This window comes from Neodiprion fabricii, chromosome 5 (assembly GCF_021155785.1).
Source record: "Neodiprion fabricii isolate iyNeoFabr1 chromosome 5, iyNeoFabr1.1, whole genome shotgun sequence".
NCBI lineage: Eukaryota > Metazoa > Arthropoda > Insecta > Hymenoptera > Diprionidae > Neodiprion > Neodiprion fabricii.
In genome coordinates, this window is record NC_060243.1 from 33,311,401 (window position 1) to 33,338,570 (window position 27,170).

Consider the following 27,170-nt stretch of genomic DNA (forward strand, 5'->3'; position numbering starts at 1 on the left):
ATACCCACAATCGTATACGACATATTAGATAGCTGTAGCATCATTATTTGGCATCGAAAAAAATAACATTTTTTCGCTTTGCTATTTGCGTTTCATGATTCCATATGACTAAAATATTCGTGTAATTTCAATACGTTGGCTAGACTGCGAAAACGCGAGTAATGGCGGGTAATAAAAAATGGCCATGGGGATAGTGGTGATGGAGAAGGGAATTTAACGGGGAAGTCCCAACGGGAAAGCCATAGCTGCGAGCCGATTGGTGACGCTAGTAGCGTTAGAAAAAAAATATTAGAACAATGATCTGTGTACTCTATAGTTTGCGGCTGTGCGTCATAATTGGAGAAATGCTACTGTCTACCCATCTTGAGATTGTTAATAGTAAATGGAAATAACAACACTGAAGTGGAGATTAATTGATTGTGTGTTCCTTATAGATTTTCATAAATATTTTGAAAATTGAATATTTGTGAACTGGGTTGACGATTAGGGATAAATAGCGATAGTTGAATCAGTGTCAACTGCAGTATGTCAAACCACAATCCTGCTCAGAGCTTATGATCCGACGCCATTTTTTAGTTGGCGGGTATTACCACCAACCACCGATCGCCTGTCCTTTGACTATAATAGTTCGACTAGCAGGGGGTGTGTAACGCGTTAAATATATGGAAAAAAATAATAAAGAAAGAAGGAAGATCGTGTGCGCGCAGCGCGGGGCGATGATAAGAACCAATTTGCTTTCGAAACCTCGCAAAGGCCTATAAAGTGTGGGGGAAAAACCGGAGCAAAACAAAACACTCTCTATATAGAGGAGGCTAACCGTTGATATAGCGACAGCTTGGAACACAAAGGTAATATATGTGCATACTTGACTACTAACTGACACTTGGTCATACTTCGATGGAAACGTTATCCTCGAAGCTCTAGTTTCAAACGAGAAAAGTGAATATTTTTTCCCTGACGTCAGCATCGCGATAACGTTAATCCATTTGTAATTTGCGTCTAAATTGTTTCACTTGGAACATCCTAACGGTTGTTTACCTTTTCCTGCAAATCCACGCAGGTTATTATTTTCGATATTTACTTATGGCAAATACATTGCTAGATATGACCAGGCAAATAGAGCACAGCTTTTGAACATTGCAATCAATTGTTGATCATGCATACCAAGCTTCTATGAGAGCTTCAGAAACTGCAAAACCCGCTTTCTACTTTCTCAACATGACCCGAATGATTAAAATTTGTCACATGTTGACCAAATCCTCTGAAATTATTTCCAACATGTGAAACGTCCTGTAAATCTCTACTTTGGTCAATCATTTTTTTGTAGTGTATTTATTATCCTTATAGTCAATAAATAAAGAATGTAATAATCCTCAACCAATTTTCTTTTTACTTCAAACCTGAAATACCTTTGAATTATACACACAACACTTTACATGCCGAACACTGCGTCGATGTTACATAAGAATTGGCAACTTGCAGAGCTAAGTTCTCTGCCATAAACGCGGCTAATACCTCAGCGGAGCCAATGTTCTAACTACTAGAATGGTAGCAAGAGGAAGATGAGGTTTACAACAGGGAAAGAGCCAGGGGATCGGGCAGAACTCGGGCACGACCAAATCCCCAACAATTTGGACGAGAGTATGATGGCTGCCACTGAATGCAAGGAGCCAACTGATGCCGGTTGCATCGAGGATGGTTCTATGATTTCGAATCTTCCACTCCTTTTTGCGGACGGGTACCCAACTTCCCTGGAAAAAATCACCTTGGTAATTAGGACTCTGAAGTTAATTAGGAGGATTCGCACCAAGGAATTATTAGTGATATTGCTCAACATGCTTCTGTCTTCAGAAATTCAAACTTTTCAATTAACAATTTCTGATATGAAATAATGAATCAATGGTTTTGCAGCCTCAACTGGAACGTTTCATAACATTTATGGTGCAATGCTCGTTCGGGCATGATACCGCAAAGGTGATTGGCGAACCGCAATGGTGGCCTAAGGAGATCAAATTCACAAATCCCTTTGTACGGCCTCGTAAGATAAACGAGGTAATTATTTAAAGCGAAGTAGTTGGGAGCCAGGTCCTTAATTTCTTGTGGCGTGAAATCAGATCGTTCTTCTGTTTCTCTTCATTGCAGAGCTGGATGGGGAACCTGAAGAAACTGGTTTTTCGTTGCTATACTTATCACCGCAGCGAATATTTGCTGAGGTTTTGTTCCCACCTCGCTCAACACCCGAGAGACAAGCTAGAATATGTTGATAATTGGGACTCGACTACGAGCCTCTTCCACAAAAGCACTGGAAAGCTGCTTGTCACATTCCGAAATGAAAATATGGTGCGCTCAATTTACTTGATCACAGTTATTTCATAAATTATTTTGCATGTTTTTGTGCAATACTTACACCTTACTGTCTTCGAATGATCCTAAACTTTGGTATTTTTTCAATGTTGTTTTCAGAATTACGATAAAAAAATTGAAAGCCCGCGAAGGTTGCTGCTTCCGAGGAATAGCGGAGTTTCTGGACCAGCCAGCAAAACGAAACAGCAGCTGCAGACTGTGGTTCAGCCAGTTCTGTGCGATGACATATATCTCTGCGATAACTGTGACGCCGAGTTCAATGAGTTCAAGAAAATGAAGGTACATCATAATCTTTCATTTGGTCTCTGGCCCATTGTCAAATTACAAAACTAAAACCATGCAAATTAAATCCTTTTGATAGATTATTTGGAATTTCGTTACTAAACGCTTTTGAAAATTTTAGGAACACGAAAAATTGTGCTGCGAACAGGAACAAAGCAGCGGCAATTCACGGCCTGTTACGCCGGAGGTATCGGCAGGACCACAAATGGTGCAAAATCAGTTCCTGGAATATTTCGCGTTATCGTCAAACGACTCGAAACGTTTACCGAAAAAATCTTGCGCGGAAGCGACGACGAAAACGGAGGCGGTTCGAAGCTCTAGACGTATTAGGGGATCAGTAAACCTGGCACGTTGTCCAACGATTCCGTTTTCCTCCCCCGCCGGTATAGCGATGGCTAAAAAATCTCGTACCATGACAGAAGTAACGCAACAAGAAAGACTTGAAAGGATAGAGCGATACTTGATCGCTCCACCGCTTAGCAACGGTTCTCGACCGAGATGGTTAGACAGAATAACGGATACTAGCCGATGGATCGTATCGCATAAAGCAAATCGTGACAAGCCTCCTCAAGACGACTACGTACACGAGTACAAGTTCAATTCTTTGAGGGGCAAGCCTAGTACGTATTGATCGACGCCTAGCCTTATAATTTAACAGGAGCACAGACGTTTCAACTTAGAAAAATAACGGCATGTACGTCTGTGCCCCTTTCTGTGTACAAACGAACGCCCCAGTCTTTAGTGTACAGTACAAATGAAATTTTATCACGCATCATTGACAAATGACCACCCTTTTTATATTTCAGTATTAAGCATTCGATCGCAGATACTCTGCGTCGCATGTCGCAAGGCTATCGTACCCATAACTTTACTAACGCCTCGACAGATCGACGAGTTGAAAAGTAACCTTGATAAATACCAGCTCCCAAAACAGCGCGTTCGACAAATACGGGGCGGTGGACCACGTCCCGCACCCAAATCTAAACGGCGTTGTTCTTTCTCGTCGTCCCTTTCTGCCAAGCGTAAATATGCTGGCGTTGAGAACGACCTCATTGTCATCGACGATGATGAGTTAGCAACAGTGACGCCCATTGCACGGGTACAAGAAACTCAAGATTCAACCGAGCCTTTAAGATCACCGGAAGTTAAGAATCTCGGGAGCAGTTCTCAGCACGAGAACGAGAGTCTTGAAAAGAATTTGAGTCGTTTATCGATAATTCGAACCCCTGAGCTAAGAAGAGATGAAGAAAGATCATCGACCATAGAGAACATAGTAACGGTTATCGACCTCTGCTCCTCAGACGAAGAGGATAATTCGAATGGAGTTGGTAATACATGCGATGAAAACAGAGATCCAATGCAGTCGGAAAATCAAAATGTCACACCGACCTTTCTTACAAACTTTATACCTAGGCGACTTCGCATTGGTCCATGCGTTTACACGACTGATTCAACAAGCGATTGGCTGAAGAGAATATCCGAGCCTTGTTCCGGCCTTTTAGAATAACTACAACGATCGTAAACAAGACAAGATGTCTTTCAACTGAGTAAATGGCTTAAGGAGACGTGGCAAGCTGATTATAAGTCCATTTATGGTTTTGAAGTGACGAAAATCAAGGAATTGTTTCAGCTCTGTTCGTAAGAAGTGCAAATAAACTGTAAATTTTTCGATGCTTTTTCGAGTCAGAGATTTTCGAATTTACCGCCCGACGATAGCATAATAAGTGCTACAAGAATATTGAAATATTTTTTTTTTTTTTTTGAAGGATGCAAAGCGATACTCATACGTTTATATTTTTAGATAAACGTTACTAAAATTACAACATAGACCGGTGGTGTGGAGAAAAGCCGATTCGGTCGTAATGAATTTTATAAAATTTGAAATATATCTTGCGCCCAGATGTATTTATTGTAATTATTGTTAATTTGGTTTTGATTTTGTTTTTTTATACGCGAAAGATATATTTTCTTATAATTGCGATGAGACAGCCTATTTCTCTTACATTATTCATTGTCTTAGTTGGACCTGAACATCGTAGCTAATTTTAATGCAGCGGAATTCTAAAAAAAAACCTTTGGTTTCGGCGTGAAAAAGGTATGAAGCCCTTTTGTGGCCTTAAGATACGTATCTCGGACTCTGATTCGCCGAATCATAGAGACTTTTGAAATTATTATTCTCATATCACCTGCCAAAAAATCGGTCAATTTGAGACGCACTTTTTATCGTTGAATTGGAGTTTAAATCAGATATTTCAGCGAGTCCTCGAGAAGGAGGCGTAATGTTCACCTGTCCAAAGAAATACGGTTTATAAATAAAATTGAGTTTGTAGTTTTCAAAAGCGAAATTTTTGAAACTCCGTACGACAGGGAAATTGGGAAAAACAAACCTATTTATCTAGGTCTTCTAACAAAAAGAAAAGACGGTACTACAATTCGATTGTGCGCCGCTTTATGAGTAGACACATTATACTATCTACCAGTGACACAATAACAGTAACCTCGAGTGACTTTGATTTCTCAATTTTCCGGGTCTATCACGGGGAAAATCTGAATATTCCTTATACAGTTTGTCTTTTGTTTCTCCATTTAGCTCGTCAATTATGAATATCATTTTTCCAACGGATTCGTCAAAAGGCTCGTTTCTTATAATGTAATCGTTTTCGTAAATCGGAATCTGTAAAGGTATATATTATACATATATATATACGTATGTTTCTTTTGAAATTACCATTGATTAGTTGAATTTGCTGCGTCAGCCACGATTTCATACCGGGTATCGTTTAGTTGGGCGTATTTTTGTACTGGTAAAATGTCATTCTGTTATTCGAAAACAGAATTTTGATCGTTAAACCGGTAGACGAAATTTCTTTTAGGGTGCTGAAATTATATTATTATTTTTCTTCACTAAAGTCAGAATATGTTTTCGCTACAGTAAATTTTATTGAATTGTTGAAAATGATTAAGTTAATCGTTGAATTGATAAATCATTTTTATCATACCGTATCACAAAAAGATTGAATCATATGAACGTGAGATTCAAGGGAATAAAATACGAAACATGTAACACGAAAAGGGCAAATTAGTTAGACAGTCTGCTATACGTATAGAAACACTCGTGTTACGTATTGTCTTCATTACGTGTTACTATTGTTACATTTGTTATATTGAGTTAGAAAACTAATATTTTTGAATAAAAATTTGTCAATGTATTTCCCGCGCACTACTCATCTTTAAAACTATGTATTTATCGTAATTATTATTGTTATTATTATCATTTGCATGATCTTTATTATTAACATTATTGCGTCTTTTCCCGTATTAAAAGATCAAATTCATACATTATAAACCACACCACGATACACTTTGGAACCTATATCAGAGGCCCGCGAAACTTGCAATTTGCAAGAAGAAAGATGAAACGTTCGCTCTCGTTATTGAATTTATTCGATTATTTTTTTCCTCGACAAATGACGCGATGATAGTTGATTTCTTTTTTTCCAATGCGTTTAATCGTATGCGACTTGGTCACGTACTGATTTCAACAAGATTCATTCAGTTTTAACTACGTATGTACGGTGTACAATATATACATAATACGAAAATACGCTTATTCTGTCAGTTGTAGCTCTCACCATTTGCGAAAATCAAGTAAAAATCAAATCGAATGTTTGAACAAAACTTTTTTGGGTCAAATATTAATTGTAAGCACGATTCTGAAAGTTCATTATTGAAATGGACAGGTGGGGCGCAGAGAGATTTACACACGGTACGAATGCACGATAGATATTGTTATTATAATAAGGTAGATTTGCATAACTTACTACGATTATGATATCTACATATACGGCTGTTTATACCGAAGTAGCACGAAGGTTATTATTATTATTATCATTATTATTATTTCTATTAGCATTATTATTGCGACAATTGTTACTTTTATTATTATTATTATTATTATTATTATTATTATTATTATTATTTTTATTAATATTAATATTAATACAACGATTTGCGACCGATAACTATCATTTAGATGATTATGCGTACATTTATATAGTGATAATATGTAGTAGTATTACAAATACGTTAGCGAATAATTATATATTTTCTCATTGTAATATATACCGCAGAAATTTTATTTAGATTGTATTTCAATATTTAATCATTATAGACTACATACGCATGTGATCCCCCGTATACAAATTTGTATTTATACTGAATTATCAACGTTATGCGCTTATTTGAAAACTATCATTATCATAAATCCGATTTACATCCCGCGATATCATTGTAATGAATTTATTAAAGAGATATATCTATCATAACATTTATTTTATTTTTTATTTCCATTTGTTTCTTGTTATTTTCTTCATGGTGCGCAATGGATTTGGGAACGTGGATTACTTGTTCGACCCATAAATTAATAAGACGTCATCTGGTGGCAGTAAATAATACCACAGAGCATATTTGCTGTGTCGTATTTAGTTAAAAAGGCGATTTTAAGTCCCATGTTTCGCTCTAGAGGAATGTAATGTCACTTAACGAAAGTCCTACAGCTTGTACAATAATTTTTATGCCTTTGTATTTGCTAACTATATGTACCTGAAACGGTCAGGTGACTCCAAATCTTGACGCCATATTGCCCTAACCACGTTTACCTTAAGCACCCCATGGTCTGGATAAGTTAACAAAAAGTCGTATCAATTTGTTTGTAACAGTGTGAGAAATTAATTTAATCTATTCTATCCTGTATTGTAATTCACATTCACATGTAAATTCATGCGTCCTTCCAAACTTTCTAGACAAATTCGTTGATTGCACATCTGAACGAACTACGCATTACTTTGATACTACTAGGAATCTTTTTCCCGGGTTTCAGTTTCACGATTACACTCCACCCTTCATCGGAATCGCCTTATCACCTTGAGCGTGAGCCATTGTGTTTCAGGGTTTGGTTAGGGGGTGGATAAGTCAGACAGGTAGGTAGTTTACCGGTAGCGGATGACTTCATTTTACCAAGAACTACCCCACCAAACTAGGTCGAACTCGATCGTGAGTCATAGATCAGTCCCGCTCTCCACACGTTTCGCAATATTTGCTAACGCTGATCGCATAGCTCGAGGAACTTCGGGACGTCGTCAACTGACCAATACCGGTTGGAGAATGAAATGAAAAAGAAAAATTCCTTAAGGAACCAAAGAAAAGTAAAAATTTCAGGCAAATTTTTAATATACTTCAACCAGTCAAATTCTGTATCCATCATCCGTAACAATTTTAACCCTTTTAGAACCGAATCAAAACAAATGGCGGGAAAAAAAAATTCAACGAGCTTCGACTCTGTATGTTTCAACAACGATGTTTGAATTTTTCCAGAATTTTCCTAAACCTATACCAAAAGTTGTACATGTGTACCTTACAGTGGATACGTATATGTTTTTCTCTAATATTTTAGCTTCACTTTTTCGACTAGGAAACATACTTGATTAAGAGGCAGTCTTCGATATATTTTTGTCAAATGGGTATTGAAACTGTTGGCCAAAGCCATCCTTAAAAAAAAAATCGGTTGGTTAAAACTTTGATTATGAATTTTTCAAACGTATGTACACTGGAATGAACAACCGTTTTGAATGGATTAAACTCCAAGTTTTGTCACGCCAATAGAATGGTATTTATAATTGTGATCATACGTCGTCAGAGAAGAATGAATCAATCACGTTACTTTAACTACAATTATACCAGATTGCAGATTGCCTCGGCGCGGATGATGGCTGTTGCGATTCGTTCATTCCTTAATTTCACGTTACGTTTCATATTAACGGAATTCTCTGTGTCATGGAATCAAACGTCAGAAGTTGTCCGACGTCATCTCTTACAGTTAAACGTACCTACCCGGCCGGTGTACAAAAAGCAGTTCGTGTAAGAAATGAGATCAACTGTTGGTAAGACCTTACATCCTAATTTAGTGTCTGTAGAGAGTTTGAAAATTCACCCTTTCTACCACATCATCAATTTAAAGGCTTTCTCCTGTACGCGACTAAGATTATACTCCAACAGATGCAACATGTTTCTCAAATTTTATCGACTTGGTTACAGAATTTCACAATTTTCCTTACTCGAAGTTGCAAACAATATTTTCGAAACTCTGGGAGGGAAATTACATTTAAGTTCCTTATACATGTTCTAACCCTCGAGTATATAATATGGAAGGTCGACAAGTATATTATATACGTACATAAATTGTACCAGGTGACGTAATCTCCGGAAATCGGTTTGAATTGTGAATTGTCCAACACCGTGAACAAATTTCTCGGAACTAAGTATATGATTGTCCGTGATCTAATGTTACGCCTCGTGAATCAAATAGTTCGATCATTAAGTCACGGGAGATAATTTGCGACGCCATTCATCTCCGCGCGGGACTGAAAAATGATCAGTCTGAAGTTTGTAACGTTGTTGTAACGATGCATCTTTGGAAAAAGTCCTTATTTTGCAACTTTAAGATTGCTTGGAATATAGTAAACTGTTAATACAGCATCGGCAAGTTCAGATTTTGTAAATTCAACTCCTTCAGGTATTCTAAAGGTACGAAACAGTAATTTTTGTTTCAACGTTTCGATACATTAACGTTACTAACTTCAGCCTCGTGAAAAATGACGTTCTTCAATTCCTCTCTTTGCTAGTACAGTAATATTACATCAGATTGATAAGTTTAGTATACAGTAGACAACTGCAACCGTTTATACGACGTCTGTAAATTGTAAAATTTAATTACTGTGCAAACATGACCGTTATGTGATTTTTGCCCTGTAGTGCATGGCGAGGCACACGGTTGGCGGTACCAGGACACAGTGAAAAGATGACACCATTATATCCGTTACGGACGAGGGAACATGCAGATTCCCAGTAGGTACGTCACCACGTCGATTATCAACAACACACATTCGAAACTAAGGGATTCCCAGCTAATTGGAGATCCGTGTCGCGTGCCACGCTGCGCGAGGTTTATTTCCACCGTCCGTGGATCCTGGAAGGTTGACGAGAGGATGGTCACCGTTTCATGAAGAAATAATAAATAAAGAATAGAAGTGTCGTCTAAGCTCAGTCAACATCAAAATCTATAAAAACTTGAGATCACGTTTAAAAATAGGGGCCTTGATGTGTATATAATATGTAGACGAGCGTAGCTGGTATGATGTTGAACAATTTTTTTTTACCCTTAAAGCCAGGACTGGACATCCCACGCGGATGACTATAAGTACCGAAGTGTATACATCAGGGATTGTTAAATAAAAGATGTAGGTAATCTGTTTCTGTCTGTTTCTCAGAGAGAATAAAAAGTGGGATAAAAAAAAAAAAAAGATTGTATTTGCGCGTATGAAATCTTCAAGGCACAGTTATAATGAGCTTAGGTCTCAACTAATCAATTTTTTGACGTCCATTGCACGTAACGGCTGTAATATGGTTAATTATGCTAATTAGCTGAGAAAGCGGCTGATGTGAGAATTATAATGCGCCACGTTTTGACGTATATGGGTAGAAATGACAAAAGGATCATCGAAACGATACTATTTTTGGTTGGTGTAAAAAAGTACGGTAAATATATTGACAATCCTCAGCCGGTTACAGATATTACTCACTTTTTGTGTTTTCTTCTCTTTCTCTCACCTTTGGCAACGGCCTATTTGTGAGAGTTTCGGCAGTTAGTTAAAGCTCGTGGAAGCGTGTTAAGGGCATCGCTTGAAAGAAATCCTCAAGCTAATTATACACGCATGCAGTGAGCAATTAAGAGGCGGCAGGATGTTTTTAGGCACAATTATTAAACACCTACATACCCATATAGGTATACCGTTACACACATGTTTGAACGTGTCCAATTTTCTTAAAAATAGTAGACATGTTCTATTTTCGGGATAACAACGTAACTACGTCGATGATCGTGAGTCATTTACTGATCTATTCAAAGTGTGAAAAGTAGTGGTGGTCAAAAAATACATGCTTTACAGCTATTGAAAAACAGACGAGAAGGTATTCCAAGGAATCTGCGATGTTGGCGAAAGATTATAATCGACGAGTAATGCTTTGAACTATTTGTCACTTTTTATTTATTTTGTTTCTACTCACGTTATATATACCCCACGTTAATCTTAATCGATTGCATACATCTGTTTCATTTGTATTTCATGAGGACGGCTTGGCGGAATAGGTATATGTTTAAAACGTTAGAAGGTACGTGATGTCACGCTCGTCTACATGCAGTAAACCCAATTTATTCTTACATGACGTAGCTCGAAGGTCCCTGAATTTCTTTTTTCCTTATTTTGTTCTATTTTTCTTTTTCTTTTTCTTTTGTTATCCTTTCTTTCCTGCACGGCCATGGACGATCAATTCGCAGGAGTTTATAAGCTGACGATCCCGAAAGCGATATAAGATTTTATTATGTAAATAGATACGAAATTTATATAGGTCGATGCTGTACGAAACGGCATACCGTATTCGATACATATAATTAACGCTGACTCTGTGTAACATATTTCGATATCAATTTTGGAGCGGTTTCTCTTAAGGACCACTAAACTTATTGAGGAGCAATCAACTATCGCGCGAGATTAATCTTAAGCCTCAGCGAATAGCTTCTCGAGTATTCTTACAGTTGTACACGCATCACGTCTCTGATATTATATCGCTACAGTCTGATTTCAATTATCCATATACGATTTAAATAACAACCAAGGGTATCATTACGTAAATGCATATAGGGAAATACTTGAATGAATGTATGAGCTGACCAAGTATATACCTACCTATATATTATACGTATTATACAGAGTGATTATCTATCGGCGGAATAGTCCGTCGTCTTCTATGGTTCAATGCGTATGCGCTACAATCCGAGAGCAGTTGATTGTCAGGATGACCAACCATTACGAACGTAACCTCAAAAATTTTGACAGTTGTCACTAGCAATTGCATTCAATACCGACAACTGTCAAAGTTTTTAAGGTTACATACATCGCGGTGACCTGTCATCTTAATATAGAGAGTATAAGTAAGGAGAAGTATCTCGTATGGACTTTCAACTGGAAAAGTGTCCACCAAAAAAGCGACAAATAGTGGTTCAACAAGTCACCAGAATGGCGCTTATAAACAATAAGGGTAACAATCTGATTGACGCTTTGTGGAACTTTTGCTGCAGCAACGCCATCTCAATTGTACTCTATTTTATGGACACTTTCTATACGCGGACATAGTCCTCCTCACCTCTTACCACCATAAATCTGAATTTATGACTGTTGGTCACCCTGACAAACAAATGCTCTCGAATTTGAGCGCATGCGCATTAAACTGTAGCAGACAACATACCATTCTATCGATAGATAATTACTGTGTATACACATGTATGGATTAGTGTATGAAATTTTGTCAATCCAATTTTAGCAGTTTTGTAGCTGACGAGTGATGCAAAACGAACTTATTGCAACGAGTTCGTATTGACAACTGGGTTTTCAGGTATAAACGGTTGACATTTTCGTGAACCTGAACGCCGGAGTGTAAAAAACAGAACAATTATGACGCCTACAGTGCTCACTCTTGCGTGAATTATACGGGTTTTCCTAATATCGTTACAAATCTTAATTACCAGCTTTCGCGAAAAGTAATTCGGTGAACAGGATTGTAAATCGTAATAGCGACCTCTTTCCGACGTTCCGTCATCTCTTGCGACGCAATCAAGCATCAGAAAGATTTTTTGGAAAAATTTTATCACCTGTAGGAATTTCACGTGGAAATTTTTAGTTTGACGTCTGCTGGATGATTGCGGATAACAAATCGGACACTCCTTGTAGAGCGACCCGCGATCGTCTGTAATCACTGTATAAGCATCCGTCACACGTTATTTTAGCGTTTAAAATACCTACGTACAACCGGAATAGTGATCTGATGTAACGATGAGCAGGATATGTTAGGGTTCTGTCGATTGAAAATAGATGACTAATACCACACGAACGAATTCGAAAGTTTATTCAAGCAAATTTTTGCGGTGAGTCGACTGCGTGTCCGCGATTCAGATCGGATTCCTCCGAGCGTTCAATAGATTCCTCCTGGATCATAACAAGCCGGAAATAGACGACCGGCATTCTCGAATGGCATATGCCTTACTAAAAATACACCATTCAGGACTATTTATAGGCTACATTCATGTCCAGTTGCTGCCGGTTTATAGGCCAGCGTGTTTCAAGACGCGTATATACCTACCTACGTGGAAGATCATAACCCTACTGGTTGACTCGAATCCCGCAGAAGCCACAGAAACGGCAGCAGCTCGCATCTCAACGGACCTCGAGGCTTTTTACATCTGATGGGTATGTATATATAAGGTTTGGATGTTAATCGTCGGATTATTAATGTGCCCGAATGTCGTTCTTCGGAGAAACATTGTAATGCCCTTAAACAGCCTTGGCTACGCGGGGTCGCCATATTGAATCAGAATTCTGAAATATGGGGACTTCCATGAATGTTTAAAACTAGTTTAAACGTATAATGTTTACTGAGATTTCACCAAACCAAGCGCGTCAGCTTCTTCATACTTCACATAATTTGAAGCAACTTATTTCGATACGAATCAAAGTTCAGAAACTGTTGAAATCTTTACCCGAATTTGAGCATGCGTTCGATTTCTGGCTATACCTATTTTTTTAACTGCAAATTTTCGGAGAATTCCATTCTATGAAAATGTAAACCCGGCTAAATGAGCAGTCGAGCCGAATGTGACAGCATTTAATCTATGCTCAATAAAGAGAAAAAATACACCGACTCGAAATATAACGAGTTTGTATTTGTTATACGGAGTAAACCTGTTCCGAAAAAAAATACGCAACAAATAACCTAACGTCTAATTTAACGACATTTCATTTTTCGGCGAAGAATAATATAATGTCCCTGTGGATTGATTCGTTCCAACAGTAGTCGAGGCTAAACACTGCGAACCATAAAACAGCTTATGCAACACAAGTTTACGCGATGTGGGTGTATAATGAACATCAGACTTGAGTGGTCTTCTCGGACGTTGAAGTACTTTCCGACAAATTTTTGGTACAGCAAATTAGATGTATGTACAAACGCGTTATATCGATCGATTCAAATTGCCTCGAAACTAACTTTATCGTGTGTTAAAAGAATCGATCTAAAAAATCAAATGTTACTGAATACTCTTACGTATAAAGTGTTCTAGAAAGTACCAACTGTTACAGGCTGTAAAAAATAGAACTACGGTTTTCAGGGATGGGATCGAGAAAAAAGACCCGACTTTAAAGGGGATGTTTAATCTCGTAATCCAATACTTATGTTCCCTAATCCCATTCGGGACACTTGAAGAGTAGCGCATTTGGAAAACGGAGAACGAAAAAACACTGGGGTGGACTCAAGGACTTACGCGTACGTGTAATATATTTCTTCCCTCTTTTTGTGGAGATTTCTAATTGCCGAACGAATCCGCGTAGAAGTGCATCCGAGCAGAAAAAAATAAAAACTAAAAAAATAACGAGAATGCATATAAAAAAAAATTATAGCAGCAAAAAGTGATACGTGAATGAATCGCCTTGACTGCGTGGGAATTCAAGGTGTATATTACGAGCACTGGAATGGTTTAATAAAACTAGTAATGAGAGATTGTAGCAAACTGGAAGGCGAGGTACGACAGAATGTGTGTATATACTACTGAAATGTTGACGGGCGACGCGACGCTTGAACGACTGTAAAAACGCGATGACCGTGTCGTTAAAGCCACCCAACGTGGGCTGGAGATATGTGGCTAAATTGCGAATTGTAACAATGCCAAGTGATTCTTGGGGGATTGTGTATATACAAACGAAACATCTGAAAGAAATTATCGAACACAATGCTGCATTCCAATACTAGTTTTACCAATACGAAAGTTTATAAGATTAAAGTGCTGCAAGCTCGGGTCGACGAGAACGGAAAGATTTTATTCTATATGAAAAGTTCACAAGTGTTTCTTTCGATTTTCGTAATAATTATACGAATGTAATTTAACTCCGATGTATCGAGATAAAGCCCGTAATTCGATATGTCGCGTTTCCTCGACGAGCTATATACGAATTATTCCCGGAAAACGTAGAATAGATAATGTCCATTAGATTATTAATCGGAACAAGTTTCGAGAAATCGAATTAACGTGCGTGCGGAAATATCGCATAGGATAGGCCGTGAAGTAACGGGGGTATAAGAGGGTGACAATCGGAGGGAAAAAATTAGTGAGAAAGGCAAAATGCGTTAACTGGTTGAGGACGTATGTAATTCGGATTTCACGCCATTAATTAATTGGCTTACCGAATTGATTATACGTCCTGGTATTAAAAAAGCAGAATGTGACGTATATATATACATACATATGTAAATCACGGACGATCAGATTAAATACGGATACGCTGTGCATGGAAATATACGCGGAGCGTCGTTGACGACTAATTTATCCGCCCGCAAGTAAATGTTTCGAAAAGTTTTTACCTTTACGTAAGCACCGAACAACAACGGGGATTACACAGGTATCCAAAGCATGCGACTCTCGCACTGTGATTTTCCAAGATATTCACTAGCTATAAACTGAAACTGTGTATCATATTACGCGTTAATTAATCCACAAAGTTTTACTAAAACGGTTACCGATTAGTGTCAAATATAGCCGACGTTGAGATCAGAATAACGCGTTCGAGATTAAGCTTTAATTAGAAAACGGAAAATTCGAGGAATTGAACGGTATATTTTGCTCTGTGCTATTACGTTGAATCTCGTCACACGATCGAGTCACGAAATGTTTCAACTAGGTCAAAATTTCCGTGGTGATGCTCGAATTGATACGTTTACGGTGCCGGATCGACGTTTTGACGTTCGACAGGCTCAAAATCTGCAAGCTTGGAACACGGAGAAACCGTTTTGGTAACAGTTACTATCTTGGTTTGGTAATTCAAAAAATTTTCCGGAATTAAAACGGAATTCTGAGAAATGTAACTGTTTTCAGAACTGTTTCAGAAAACGCTTGAAATAATTCCTAAGCCACATCTAGTAAAGATTTCAAATTATATTCAGTCTTATACGGTAACAGAACTCGTCGCCAGATATGTAGTAATAATACCAAACAATGTGTATGGTATTGAATGTCATCTTCGCGGAAGCAAAAGTGCCATACTATATTCAGTTCTGTTCTGGTAGAATTTTAAACAAACATATCAATGTTTCAATAATTCCATGCGAATGGTCAGTTTTAATTTCACAGCGTCTACGTCGAAACGGTAACTGGTAATCATTCCCAAATATTGATGGAACCCGCTATTATTTCCCACCAGAAGGCATTACAAGAAATGATCTATTGTCCCCAGTTCATTAATTTTTTTAGGGATGATTACTATTTTCTTCACAATCGTTACCGAAACGGTCTCTCCGTAAAGGAGAACGATCATCGTTTCAGAAATAGAACTAAGCATACACGTGGATACGTGTAGTGTACGATTGGATACAGTGTGCGTGTGTTAGGTGCTAAGCAAGTGATCATCAGTGGGGAATGCCCACTTCATCTCATGTGTAATTAAAATCAGCTTAAAGCGTTCTCCGAATTTTTAGACATTCACTTTGAATTATGTACCTTTTTAGAACTATGAACCGGATGAAAGATCCTATCGTGTATCATGAGGTCGCCTCTTCCAGAATATACAAAAGTAACAAAAGACAGTTAAAAAAACAAACGATCGGGGGGAAAAGTAATTCTCCGATACCAACTTTGCGACGGAATAGAATTGGGGGTTAGTATCGTGGTGCAGGGTGGGACGCTTTCCGCCGATCGATCGATGACTAAACCCAACCTAATTATCCTGAATAATTCTCGGTAATATGCCACACCATCATGACTGTGACCATCAACCCCGTGTTAGCTCGAGGGAAAAATTTCATCTACATTATGATAAACGCGCCCCGATATGAGGCCTGCAAGAATGAAGGGAAATCAGGGATTACCCTTCTTAATTTTTGTCTGATTTGAAAGAAAATATACGTGAACAAACAAGAAGTAAAAATTTTCCACACGTCTAGGGGCTCGCCTTATACAGCAAATGCGGAATGATAAGGCTAGACACGCACCCACCTCGAAATGCCAAAGGTTCACGCCTTTATGAGCTCGTGTTCTCCGAATACGAGCCACTTCCACAACCACCTGACTCGTGGGGTTGACGTTACGTCATCTTCATTCATGGTTCTCACTTCCAGCTGGGTCATCGTAGTCGATATATGACCCGGTTCTGCTCGCGCGACAATCCGTTTTACGTATAACGACGCGTGGGTGGAGTTGGATAGACGGAATTCCTTTCTTTCTTGAGAATCAAACCATACAAAAACGCGATAGTATAAAAATCCCGCGTAAATTTAAACGCTGCTTCAAATTCAAAATGGCCCCCGTTGACTCGCTTGCGATTTTATTTTTGCTGTCAAATAATGTACAGCGTTGATCAGCTGTCGACGACTACTTCAGGCTGAACGACGCGGCGGCAAGAATCGTTCGGTTGTGATTTCACCACTAAAGAAAGCACGAGACCTGAGAACTCAGTTGCCGCAATGGCTAACTTTTACATTTCGTACAGTACTTACAACAGTGTGATTAATAGATGAAACAATACACGCCCTTGACAAATTACGGAAGTTTTCTGAGCGTGTGATTCAGGCCGAGATCATACCGATTGTCCTGGTAAGTATTTCGCGTGAGTCGAGATACTTGAAAGAGCATCTTCGCATCATGGTTTTGTCGACTGAATCGCTTTGTAGGTATGTAATAAGCAAGCAGGTATAGATAATTGTAGAATAATGAAGGCATAGTACCACGCGTATTCAGAAAGGAAAATGCCCACGAAATTGTTACGTCGTCGTCGACTTTGCGTCGAGATGCGAAGTTGTGTGGGCATAATGTGCCTGTTCTCAGTTCACACGACATTATGTTTCGACTTTAACTAGGCGTATTTAGTTCCTTAAGCACTTAGGGATGACAATAATTATCGTCATTTTCGTTTATAACAATCGCGTGTGTTTGTTCAGGCTCTTTTTTCAGTGAGTCATGGCTTACATGAGTAGCACCTGTTCCTCGCTAGCTGGTACTGAGCGATGCAGTAAACCTAACGGGAATGTTCGAACCCCCATAGATCCTTCGAATGACTGCCAGAGAAAAATTCCACCCTTCATATAGAACATTATAAACTTTCACTCGCCTGGATTACTCGCTGATTTGGACTTTGATTAAATGCTCATTGGGAAAGTTACACGATCGCGGATGAACGCAATATATCGGAACGCTGTATACTGTGTACGATATTATTATTAATAACATAGACAAAATGAAACCACGGCGGTGATATTTAGCGATACATCATCACTTCAGATGAGGTACTGTTCGACTTTCCAATTAATTCCAGTGCTGCAGTTATATGTACAAGGTACGCTAGCGAGTGTCACGCTCTCCACAGCAGATACAGAATTGATTTTCCAGAATATACCAGTAACTGATAGTACTTTTTCCGAGAAACATCATGACTTGAAATCTGAAATTTATTGACTTTTAAAAAAAGGAACGTGTTTTCAATGCTAGGTTCACGCATCGGTGTCCCAATTGGAGCAGACTTTGATGCAGGTATCAATTTTGCGACCGCTTTATCGGCTGCGAACGGGTTTTTGGGACACGCCAGAATTCGGCAATTGGTCTAAATATCGCTGTCTCCATCAGAGTCAGACCGAGTTATCGACGTGCCGGAGTTAACTGACACTGATTTGTCCCAATAATTATAACGAGTGACTTCTGACCCGTGAAATACAGGATTCGGAACGTTGACCGCTGCGCGCGCATGTTGCAGGTGAACAATTACAAGATCGAAAGAATTACGCATGCATGAGAAAGTAAACATAGATTATAATTGATATTTTCCTGCCTTTGGCGAAAGTTTCTATTTTCTCCAATTGGGAAATACCTAAATGAACAAATAAATAAATATAGTACGTAACTGTCTCGACGAGCAGGAGAATAAACAGATAATTTGAGTCGCCGGAAAGTTCGTCCGAACATCGCTGCAAAATCTATAAAGCCGATTAAATCTAGGAACTTGGGAAATCCCCCTCTTGCATAAGCTGTCGTTTTCAAAGCTGCGCATTACCGGTTCCGCGCAACGCGCCACCTCAAATATCGGCGGAATTCAGAACACGTCGATAATTGTCCGGCAGAACAAGGCGACGCGGCGGTACGGAAGCCTGATTATCGATCATCAAGGCGATCGAGCCACTCGATCGCATTGACCAACCCGGACGTAGTATACCTGCGAAATACTGTAGTACGCAGATATCCGCCGTGTAATATTATGCGTACCTTTCCAACATATTATTATACCTAACCGCGTAGCGATTTACGTGGAATTCTATAAATACCATTTTGCACATCCATTCGTAAATACAGCCACACACACTCGTTGTTAATTAGACACATACGCTTGGTACTGTGATACGAATTGACTTCGAGACTCTCCCGACTCGGAGCGAAAGCACGCGCCGTTTCTATCGTTACTTCATAGAATTTGGTATTTTCGGGTCAAGTACCCTAAGGTTCGATATTGTACCACGCGATCAGGTATATTCAGTCACATATTCAGTCTCACCTGGAACCGCGCGCATGCTTGCCGCGTGTTCTACAGAATAGAAATTTCCAATATGCATTTACCCTTTCTCTATCTCTGTCTTTCTCTTTTGTTTTCTTCTTCTTTTGTTTCACTTATAAGGTGTATCCCGTAACGCACACACAAAGGTAAAATTTCTACCGCCTGACAGACAACACAACAACTCACAAGCTTACTATACCTATAATGACACGCGTGCATTACACAGGTATTTACCTACATACAAGACGGTACGTGTATAGGTGTAAGAATATTATGTTAATTTTCACATTTTTTTATTCAATTGTAACCGAGGCGAAGAATTATTCATAAATTTGATGTCTATATGCGTATTTTCTCTAGTCGTCTATCCCATATGAAACTTGTCACCAGAGCCACGTTAATTTTTTAACTAAAAAAACACCTTATCGCCCTTGATATCGTCTAGAATATCAATAATCTCACTCGATACTTTCACGATCTCGGGGTTACCTTCATTCCATGCTGTTCCTTTCGCAGAAACACGAAACGTCCTAGTTTTCGTCCGGTGGCCGATAATTATCCGATATAATAGGTATATGGGTATGCATCAATAAGGATAAAACGAGTGAAACTTTGGCGTACGTATGACCGCTATCCTCGAAAATAATGTCAAATCTTAATTGTATCAAGTTCTGTGACTCACCGGAGTCCAACAATGCTTGTGCATGTATATTCATCAGGTTTCGAAGAAATCTCGCGTGCCTATGTGGGACGATTATTGCAGGCACGAACTCACGATACTTTGACAAAGAGATCGAGTTCAAGAACGTTTCTGGTCCCGTTTACAGCGTTAAACGTTGGATAAAAAATGATTCACCGTGGAAAAAAATTCACCATACACACATCAATTGAATTTTCGATGCGTGACTCCGACGCACACAAACTCACGGCCAGCTCTTTCATGGTTTTCGGTCGCAGCTCTGTGGATTAGGTGTAAGTATCAATCATGGAAGGAGCTACGTGTAGTTTGATAAACGGTGAGTCAGCCCTGCAGGACTCGGCGTTACAGGCCTAGGTATGATTCGTGAGTACGATGTGCATATCGTATACCTCTACCCGCCATCGTTAGCGACGCTCGTGTCAAACGGTTACTCATCTAATTGAGGGCCGCTGCGGCAATTTTTCTATTCCATTCCATTTCCATTTCCATTCCTCGACTCTGTTTTCATTTCACTTTATGCCTCTTCTAATTATATTCAATTTTCTTTTCCACTCAGTTACCGCGCATTGAGAAAAATTTGATTTTTCATAGTTTATACATCGGGCATTCCACGTCAAATTAGCAGTCCATGTACCTCATCCTCTTCGATTTTAATCATTTTTTAGTATGATGTTCTTAACAACCCAAAAGGGTTGCGGGAATTTTTTCACATTTTCTTCAGACACTGATGAAATTTATACAAAATCGCAAATCAATTGCGAAAACGCCATTTTTTTAAATCTGAACAAATTCACACAGATTCAATGTTTCGTATTGTGATCTTTAAACACCACACGATAATGTGATCTCTATATTTTCTATTTTTTTCACAAGTCTTCAGTTTTTTCACGTCGGAATTGAAGTTTTTTTTTTCTTTCAGTTCATCGATCTAAATATATCACGGAATCGTGAAAATGATACGATTTTGCCATCTATTTAGATCGAGGCATATAAAACAAGAGAAAAAATAAAATAATGAATAAATTAAATATAATAATATAAATATAATAAAAATTAAAATTAAAATACCAGTTACGCTCAAACAATTGAAATAGTCCGCATGAAGTTGGACTGTACAGTAACCTTAACTGAAAATTTGTCTCTACAGTGCGGGAATCAATCACAAGGCTTCGTTACATGATCTTCTATCGTATAACAATCACATCCTGACACATCGCGTCATTTACCTCCGACTATAATAATGACGTCATCATCCCGCTTCGTCACTCCGTAGTTCAATAATTAGCGCGCCGAAGAAAAAAACCAAAAAAAAAAGGGAGAAGAAAATGCAGACGATTGTTCCCATGGGCCGAAACGGAACAACAGTCGGTCGAACAGCGTTTTCGTTGATGATTACACGACTTCATCCTTACGATATTGTTAACGTTGTTTTTTATTTTCCACGATGACGTAACGGCGCGAGATCATGGACGGAATGAGTTGGATTAGGACCGTTAATTATACTCACTTATGTGCACATGGCATAGCCGCCGTTCCTGTCGAGGTGAAACATGGACCAGCAGGTGTTGGCCCCAGGGAAGCGAATTATACGAGATGATATCAGGCACCGCACTGCTGCTACGAGCTGGGATTTCCCCCGATACCTTCACTACACAGGCACGACGATCACAGCTGGATGTTAATACAAAAATGATTCCACAGTATGTGATCCTGATTCCTGTAGAGTGTTGCTGCACCGACCGAGCGGGGCAAGGATTTCAGATGTCACTTGGACATCCTTCCACAACCCGAAATCACTCGTTTCGCAACACGAATCTCGGACATGATTTGTTGGAGTGTAGTCTTGAAAAAATTACGCGAAACAGAATTGACTATACTTATTTCCACGACGAGGCTGAAGCTAACAGCCAGAATGAACCGCCAAACGTTCTAACATTCATTCGAATGAGGTAATGAAAACCGAAACTCAAAATTTCAGAAATAGCTTGAACCTCCGATACCTTTATAGAATTATGAGGATAAAACTAAACTGCATTTTTATATTTCCAAAAAGTTTGACACGCTTGGCTGCTGACTCTGGCTTCATTTTGCATGAGAATTGTTCGAGTCGGTTGTTTTGAGTCGTTCGCAATCTTTTGACAGCCTGAGGTATAGAAATTTCAAATTTGTGTCGAACTTGTAAATTAGGAAAGATCTTGGAATCTTGCTTATCATTCAATGTAAAATATGGAGTACACGTAACCGCAGTGACTCTGAAAGGGCATAAAGGTTAAGCCTGTTTCACACCTAGCCGTCGGTGGCGCTGAGAGTTAATTCTCTATTGCCAACGTAACCGAATGATATAAAAAATGTGATCCGTTTCAGAATCACTGTGGCCATGCGTACATTATACTAGTATGATACTTGACAAAGGTGAATCTACACATATACTTTGTAAAGTGTACAAAGTATTTCTATGTACGCCGTCGATGCCGCATGCTTGCACGATTAATAAAAGATGCTCAGCATGGCAGGAACCGGATTTGCTTGCTTTGATAAGTGACTTGCACCACGTGTACGGTGAACGATTATAGGTATACCTATACATCGTACGACATGAGTATACCTATAATTGTAAGCCTGTTACCGAAGCAAGAGTTAATGTAAAAGATCGTTACGAGATTATAGTTCTGACAAAGGTTTTCTTACAAGGCGATTGGAACCTTATCCATGACACAATTGATATTTTCTCAAATCGATGGGGAGGCAATCGTGTAACGTATGCAAGATGGATAAAATCTCGTGTCGTAATCTGTGCTAACCATTAAACACGCATTCACGCAATAAGTTCCATTATATAAGTATAAATCCGCGATGATTTGACGTAATCAAAATTTGCTGTTGAAACTTACCAACGTCAATGAAATATGTGGTTCAAAGTAAGCAATTGGCGTGAAACTTTGTGAGACAAGAAAAATGGAACCAAATAAAAAAATTTACGAATATTTGCACGAAAAATTTGATAAACTTTAGGAGAATTATTGAAAAGATAGAGTAATAAATATATATATACATAATAACAGCTCGAACCTTACACAGAAATGAGGTGGAGGTACGTATTACATGTATGCAATAGATGCAAGCTTGATTGTGTACGTAAGCATACCTGCATACAACCTAGCGTTGGAATTTCGTACGGTCAGAGTATGCATCTCTAGGACAGGAATTCCGTTCCATCGATTCCAGTTTCAAAAGTATGTTCATTTCGAATAGCTTGAAAAAATTAGCATCGGTATATTATACCTATATACCTGTACATATACATACATACATGTATAAGGTATATCGTTACAAGCGAGCTGCCATACGGTCAACCATGCCGTTCTTTTTCCCTCTTTTACTTTCTTTCTTTGGTTCTTTCTTTTATGGGGAATACTGTGTTTCGTTAAATGCTAATTCTGTATACACCTCCATACGACAGGGACAATATTTCACTGGTATATGTATATGTATATAACGCGTATGGGTATTATATACCTATATACACCTATAGGTACAACTCGTTAACGATTCCCAAACGCTCCGACTGCACGGCATGATGAGCAAGTTATTTTGATATATTTTTGTTACGTCAATAGTATAACGTAAACAAAAATTTCACAAGAATACAATACTTATATAGTATTAATGTTGTAACCTGTATTTAAAAATGGTTAGACAAAAGTTCGATGGACAAGTTAGACACATAAATATGTGTATGAGACATCCTCTCTGGATAATCAACATTCTATGGCCGATGCTAAACTGCGTCAGTTCGAAGATAAGACGCGTAATTCAAAGATATCTAAGAGCTTGATATTTATTAATAAATATAACTCTTTCTAATATAAACTCCTGTAAATCCTTATATGGAGCAGACGGGCGATTAATTAACCTCTAAGAGATACCAAGTTAATGAGTCTGTAGTGAAATAGAATGAAATTAACGAGTATACAAAATTTGCGACAATTGAACGAGACAACGTTTGCACTAATCGGTTATAATTGAAAATGTGATCTCTCGATCGGTCTCCACGATTTGAAACAAACAGGAAGGAAACAACAATGAGAAAAGGCTGATTGGAATTACTTCTCGACACAAATGTTTGTGCATGGGAGTTTATGAGTTTATAAAAGACGTGTCGATATTGTGAAAAACACGCGAAGGCTGAGACTGGTAGGGATGTAAATAATTCGAGGAGCCGATTGTGGTCCGCGTGTTGCCTGACTGAGCGCCTAGAATATACTGCGGAGAGATGGAGATATGGAGAGATCAGATTTTGCGACGATGACGTACGGATACTTTTGTACCCGCATGCACGTTATTTACAGTTACATATAGGCGTGTGTGTACGCGTGTATAGGCCGAGACTCGCTGCGGCGTGACGTCACACTCAATAATAAAGATCTATTTTGAGTGAGGCCGTCGATTCGGCGTCCATCCTGCAGGCTTTCTCTTTCTCACATATATTTCCGCGCGTACTTCTCTTTCCGCACCTATTATGTGAATGAGACTGGCCATCTATTTACTTCCTACGTTTACTCCGTTGATCAACCGGTTATTTCGCTTTTTGATGCACTCTTTTCGACGTCCGCTCAATCTCGAGGTATTTTTTATCGACTCTCTTCATTGTAAGGAAGGTGATGCCGGAAAAAAGAGAGGTTAGTCGGTCAGATGTTCGTTAGTGAAGGTTAGACTTCACGGCATGGATAAACATTTTCCGGTACTTTTGATCACGGTTTAACCCGTCGAGTCGCACATTATTGTACCGAGTCTATAGTTTTTGGGGTCATTGACTACGAATCTGAAATCAGGTTTCAAAAATTGAATCCAATATGGTGGAAAAAATGTCAAATTTGATCAAATACTGTAAAAAAAACTCTGAGCAGGGGTTTTCGGGGGCGCTGATTGGATTTGCCATACTGAATTCTCAAAAGTTGATTTCAGATTCGTAATCAGCGACGCCAAAAATCCGTTGACAGAGTGTTTCCTGCGGATTCGATGGAATTTTAAATTGTCGTTCGCCATATTGAACTCGCCATTTTGAATTTCTTAAATCCGATTTCGGATTCGTACTCAGTTATCCCAAAAACGTATACTTCGTGTAAAACATGTATATGGGTAGTAACTTTAATGGGATAACTTTCTCAGAAATTAATTATTACTTCGATATTCACGTTTTTTTGTACAAACCAGGAATATTAACATATTATCCTTTTCCTTTTGTGACATAAGCGTGAAGGTGGATCACTCAGTGCGGGTTCATTTGGGTGCATTTATACGAGTCCGTACAGGTTTATTATTGGGGCCGGAAAATACTGGCATATAGGTATCCAATTGTTTTGCAATATTCCTCAAATAATAGAATTCATTATTTCTTGGTAAAAATTATAAATCAAAAACTGTTACATTAGTAATTTTTCTTATGACATTATTACGTAGAAATCTTATAACTCTGCAACAACTTTTATACATAATAAAGTAGTATTTTCTCTTACCATCAATAGTTTGAATTAAACACTAATTTATTGGAACTTATTTACAGAGAGAAATGCACGTCGGCTTATGACTGTTTTTTTAACATTATCAGTTTGAATTGAAATAATTTTAGTATTTACTCTCTTTTTAGTGATCTCGCAGCGCGGAAAATTAGTAAAGTTTATGAGTCATTTATCACTGACATTTTTCCCTAGAAAAGTATGTTAACGTTTAGTATTAGTTTATGAGTGATTCTGGAGTGAAATAAAATGCTTATATTTGTGGTTCTTTTTTTTTTTTTTCGCGTAATTTCTTATATACAAGATAAATAGCAATGCCTATTTCGCTTTCATTCCGCAGTTTTTATGAGACTAAAATACTCCTTTTAATTAGTCTAACTCACAATTAGTCTTTATTCCAAAGAAATGCCGAATATCGTGTTGATTATAAAGTGAGGATGGAAATTATTTCTTCGTACGGTAAGCGACGTGTTGAATTTAATACTTGGTTGTTTATTGAATGGTTTTCAGTGTAATAGTGGCCAATTGCTTTCGAAAGGCCTCTACATAAATACGCAGAGATAAGTTTTCATGATATCCTAATGTTGCATTTCAAAGTTCTTTTTAAATCCTGTTTCCACTTCTGTATTCTTCTACTTTTAAAATTTTTAGATTCATCAACTTTTTCGATGCGATGTTCTTATATTAAAAGATCTGATATTGTTCATGAAGCAAATTTCTAAACGACGATATCCTGCATCTTACAATTTTTCTCACATCCATGTATTGGAAATTGTAACTCATACAATTTTTAGGACCTATTACCGCGGACTTTAATCCAAGTGAACTTGTGAATATTTTATGAATTTTTTGGCCTCCATTTGGCTCTCAATTTGTATAAAAATAATCCACTTTGATGCACAAATTTATTCGTAGGTGAGGAATAGTAGAATGATTTTACATTTCAAAGGAATTTTATTTTCTAAATCGAAAACTTCGCAATAAGTGTGTCTTACATAATTTCGTAATATGGAAATTGTTAAGTGGATTCGAACATTGTTAGAACGTAATTAGTATACACATCATGTCTATAACATAAGTAGTATATATATATATACACTTTACGCCCAGAGTATTAAAAATTGATTGTAAACATTGTTGAAAGTTTCATAATATGAAGAAAAATGGGAAATTGAGAAATAAACGCATATGTAATTGTTGTATACTTACAATAAGACATATATAACTTATACAAAAAGCAAAACATACAACGAACCAAACAAAAACAATCAAACATCGGCAAGAACATGAACGTTAACTACATGGGATCAGAATGCAATGCTCACGTAATAAATGACAGCGAGTGATTCAAACATTGCAAAACGTTTGAATATACCGAGCTGCTGATTTCATTATTGTCATATTGACTAAATAAAGAACTGAAACGCCTCGTCTCAATGCACCAAAACATCGAAAAGGCAAATATGTTTCGTGTCAAGTGGAGTCTAATATGATCAGAAACTTCCGCTTTATGTGCCTCGATGATGTGTATTATTAATATTATTTTTTTCTTATTGCGTTAGAGAAAAATCTGTATTTTTGATTTTATCACATCACATACGGTGACGAAGAGTTACC

General features: G+C 38.1%; 1 protein-coding gene and 1 long non-coding RNA gene across 2 annotated transcripts; both read left to right on the forward strand.

The window, feature by feature from the left end:
- Window positions 1-77: 77 nt before the first annotated feature.
- LOC124183717 lies at window positions 78-6,954 on the forward strand. Its single transcript, XM_046572587.1, has 7 exons — window positions 78-848; window positions 1,483-1,769; window positions 1,912-2,052; window positions 2,143-2,340; window positions 2,464-2,643; window positions 2,768-3,266; window positions 3,453-6,954. The coding sequence occupies exons 2-7, from the start codon at window positions 1,563-1,565 to the stop codon at window positions 4,151-4,153; spliced, it is 1,926 nt and encodes a 641-aa protein (XP_046428543.1). The 5' UTR covers window positions 78-848; window positions 1,483-1,562; the 3' UTR covers window positions 4,154-6,954.
- A 2,159-nt stretch (window positions 6,955-9,113) lies between these two features.
- Window positions 9,114-9,496, forward strand: LOC124183723. Its single transcript, XR_006871029.1, has 2 exons — window positions 9,114-9,228; window positions 9,457-9,496. It is a non-coding gene; the product is annotated as an uncharacterized LOC124183723 (long non-coding RNA).
- Window positions 9,497-27,170: the final 17,674 nt, after the last annotated feature.

Excerpts from the sequence above, each read along its gene's own strand:
- LOC124183717 (XM_046572587.1), top strand. The coding sequence starts at position 1,563 with ATGAGGTTTACAACAGGGAAAGAGCCAGGGGATCGGGCAGAACTCGGG. Across the intron at positions 2,341-2,463 it reads CATTCCGAAATGAAAATATG|AATTACGATAAAAAAATTGA; the intron begins GTGCGCTCAATT and ends TGTTGTTTTCAG. Across the intron at positions 3,267-3,452 it reads TTCTTTGAGGGGCAAGCCTA|TATTAAGCATTCGATCGCAG; the intron begins GTACGTATTGAT and ends TTTATATTTCAG.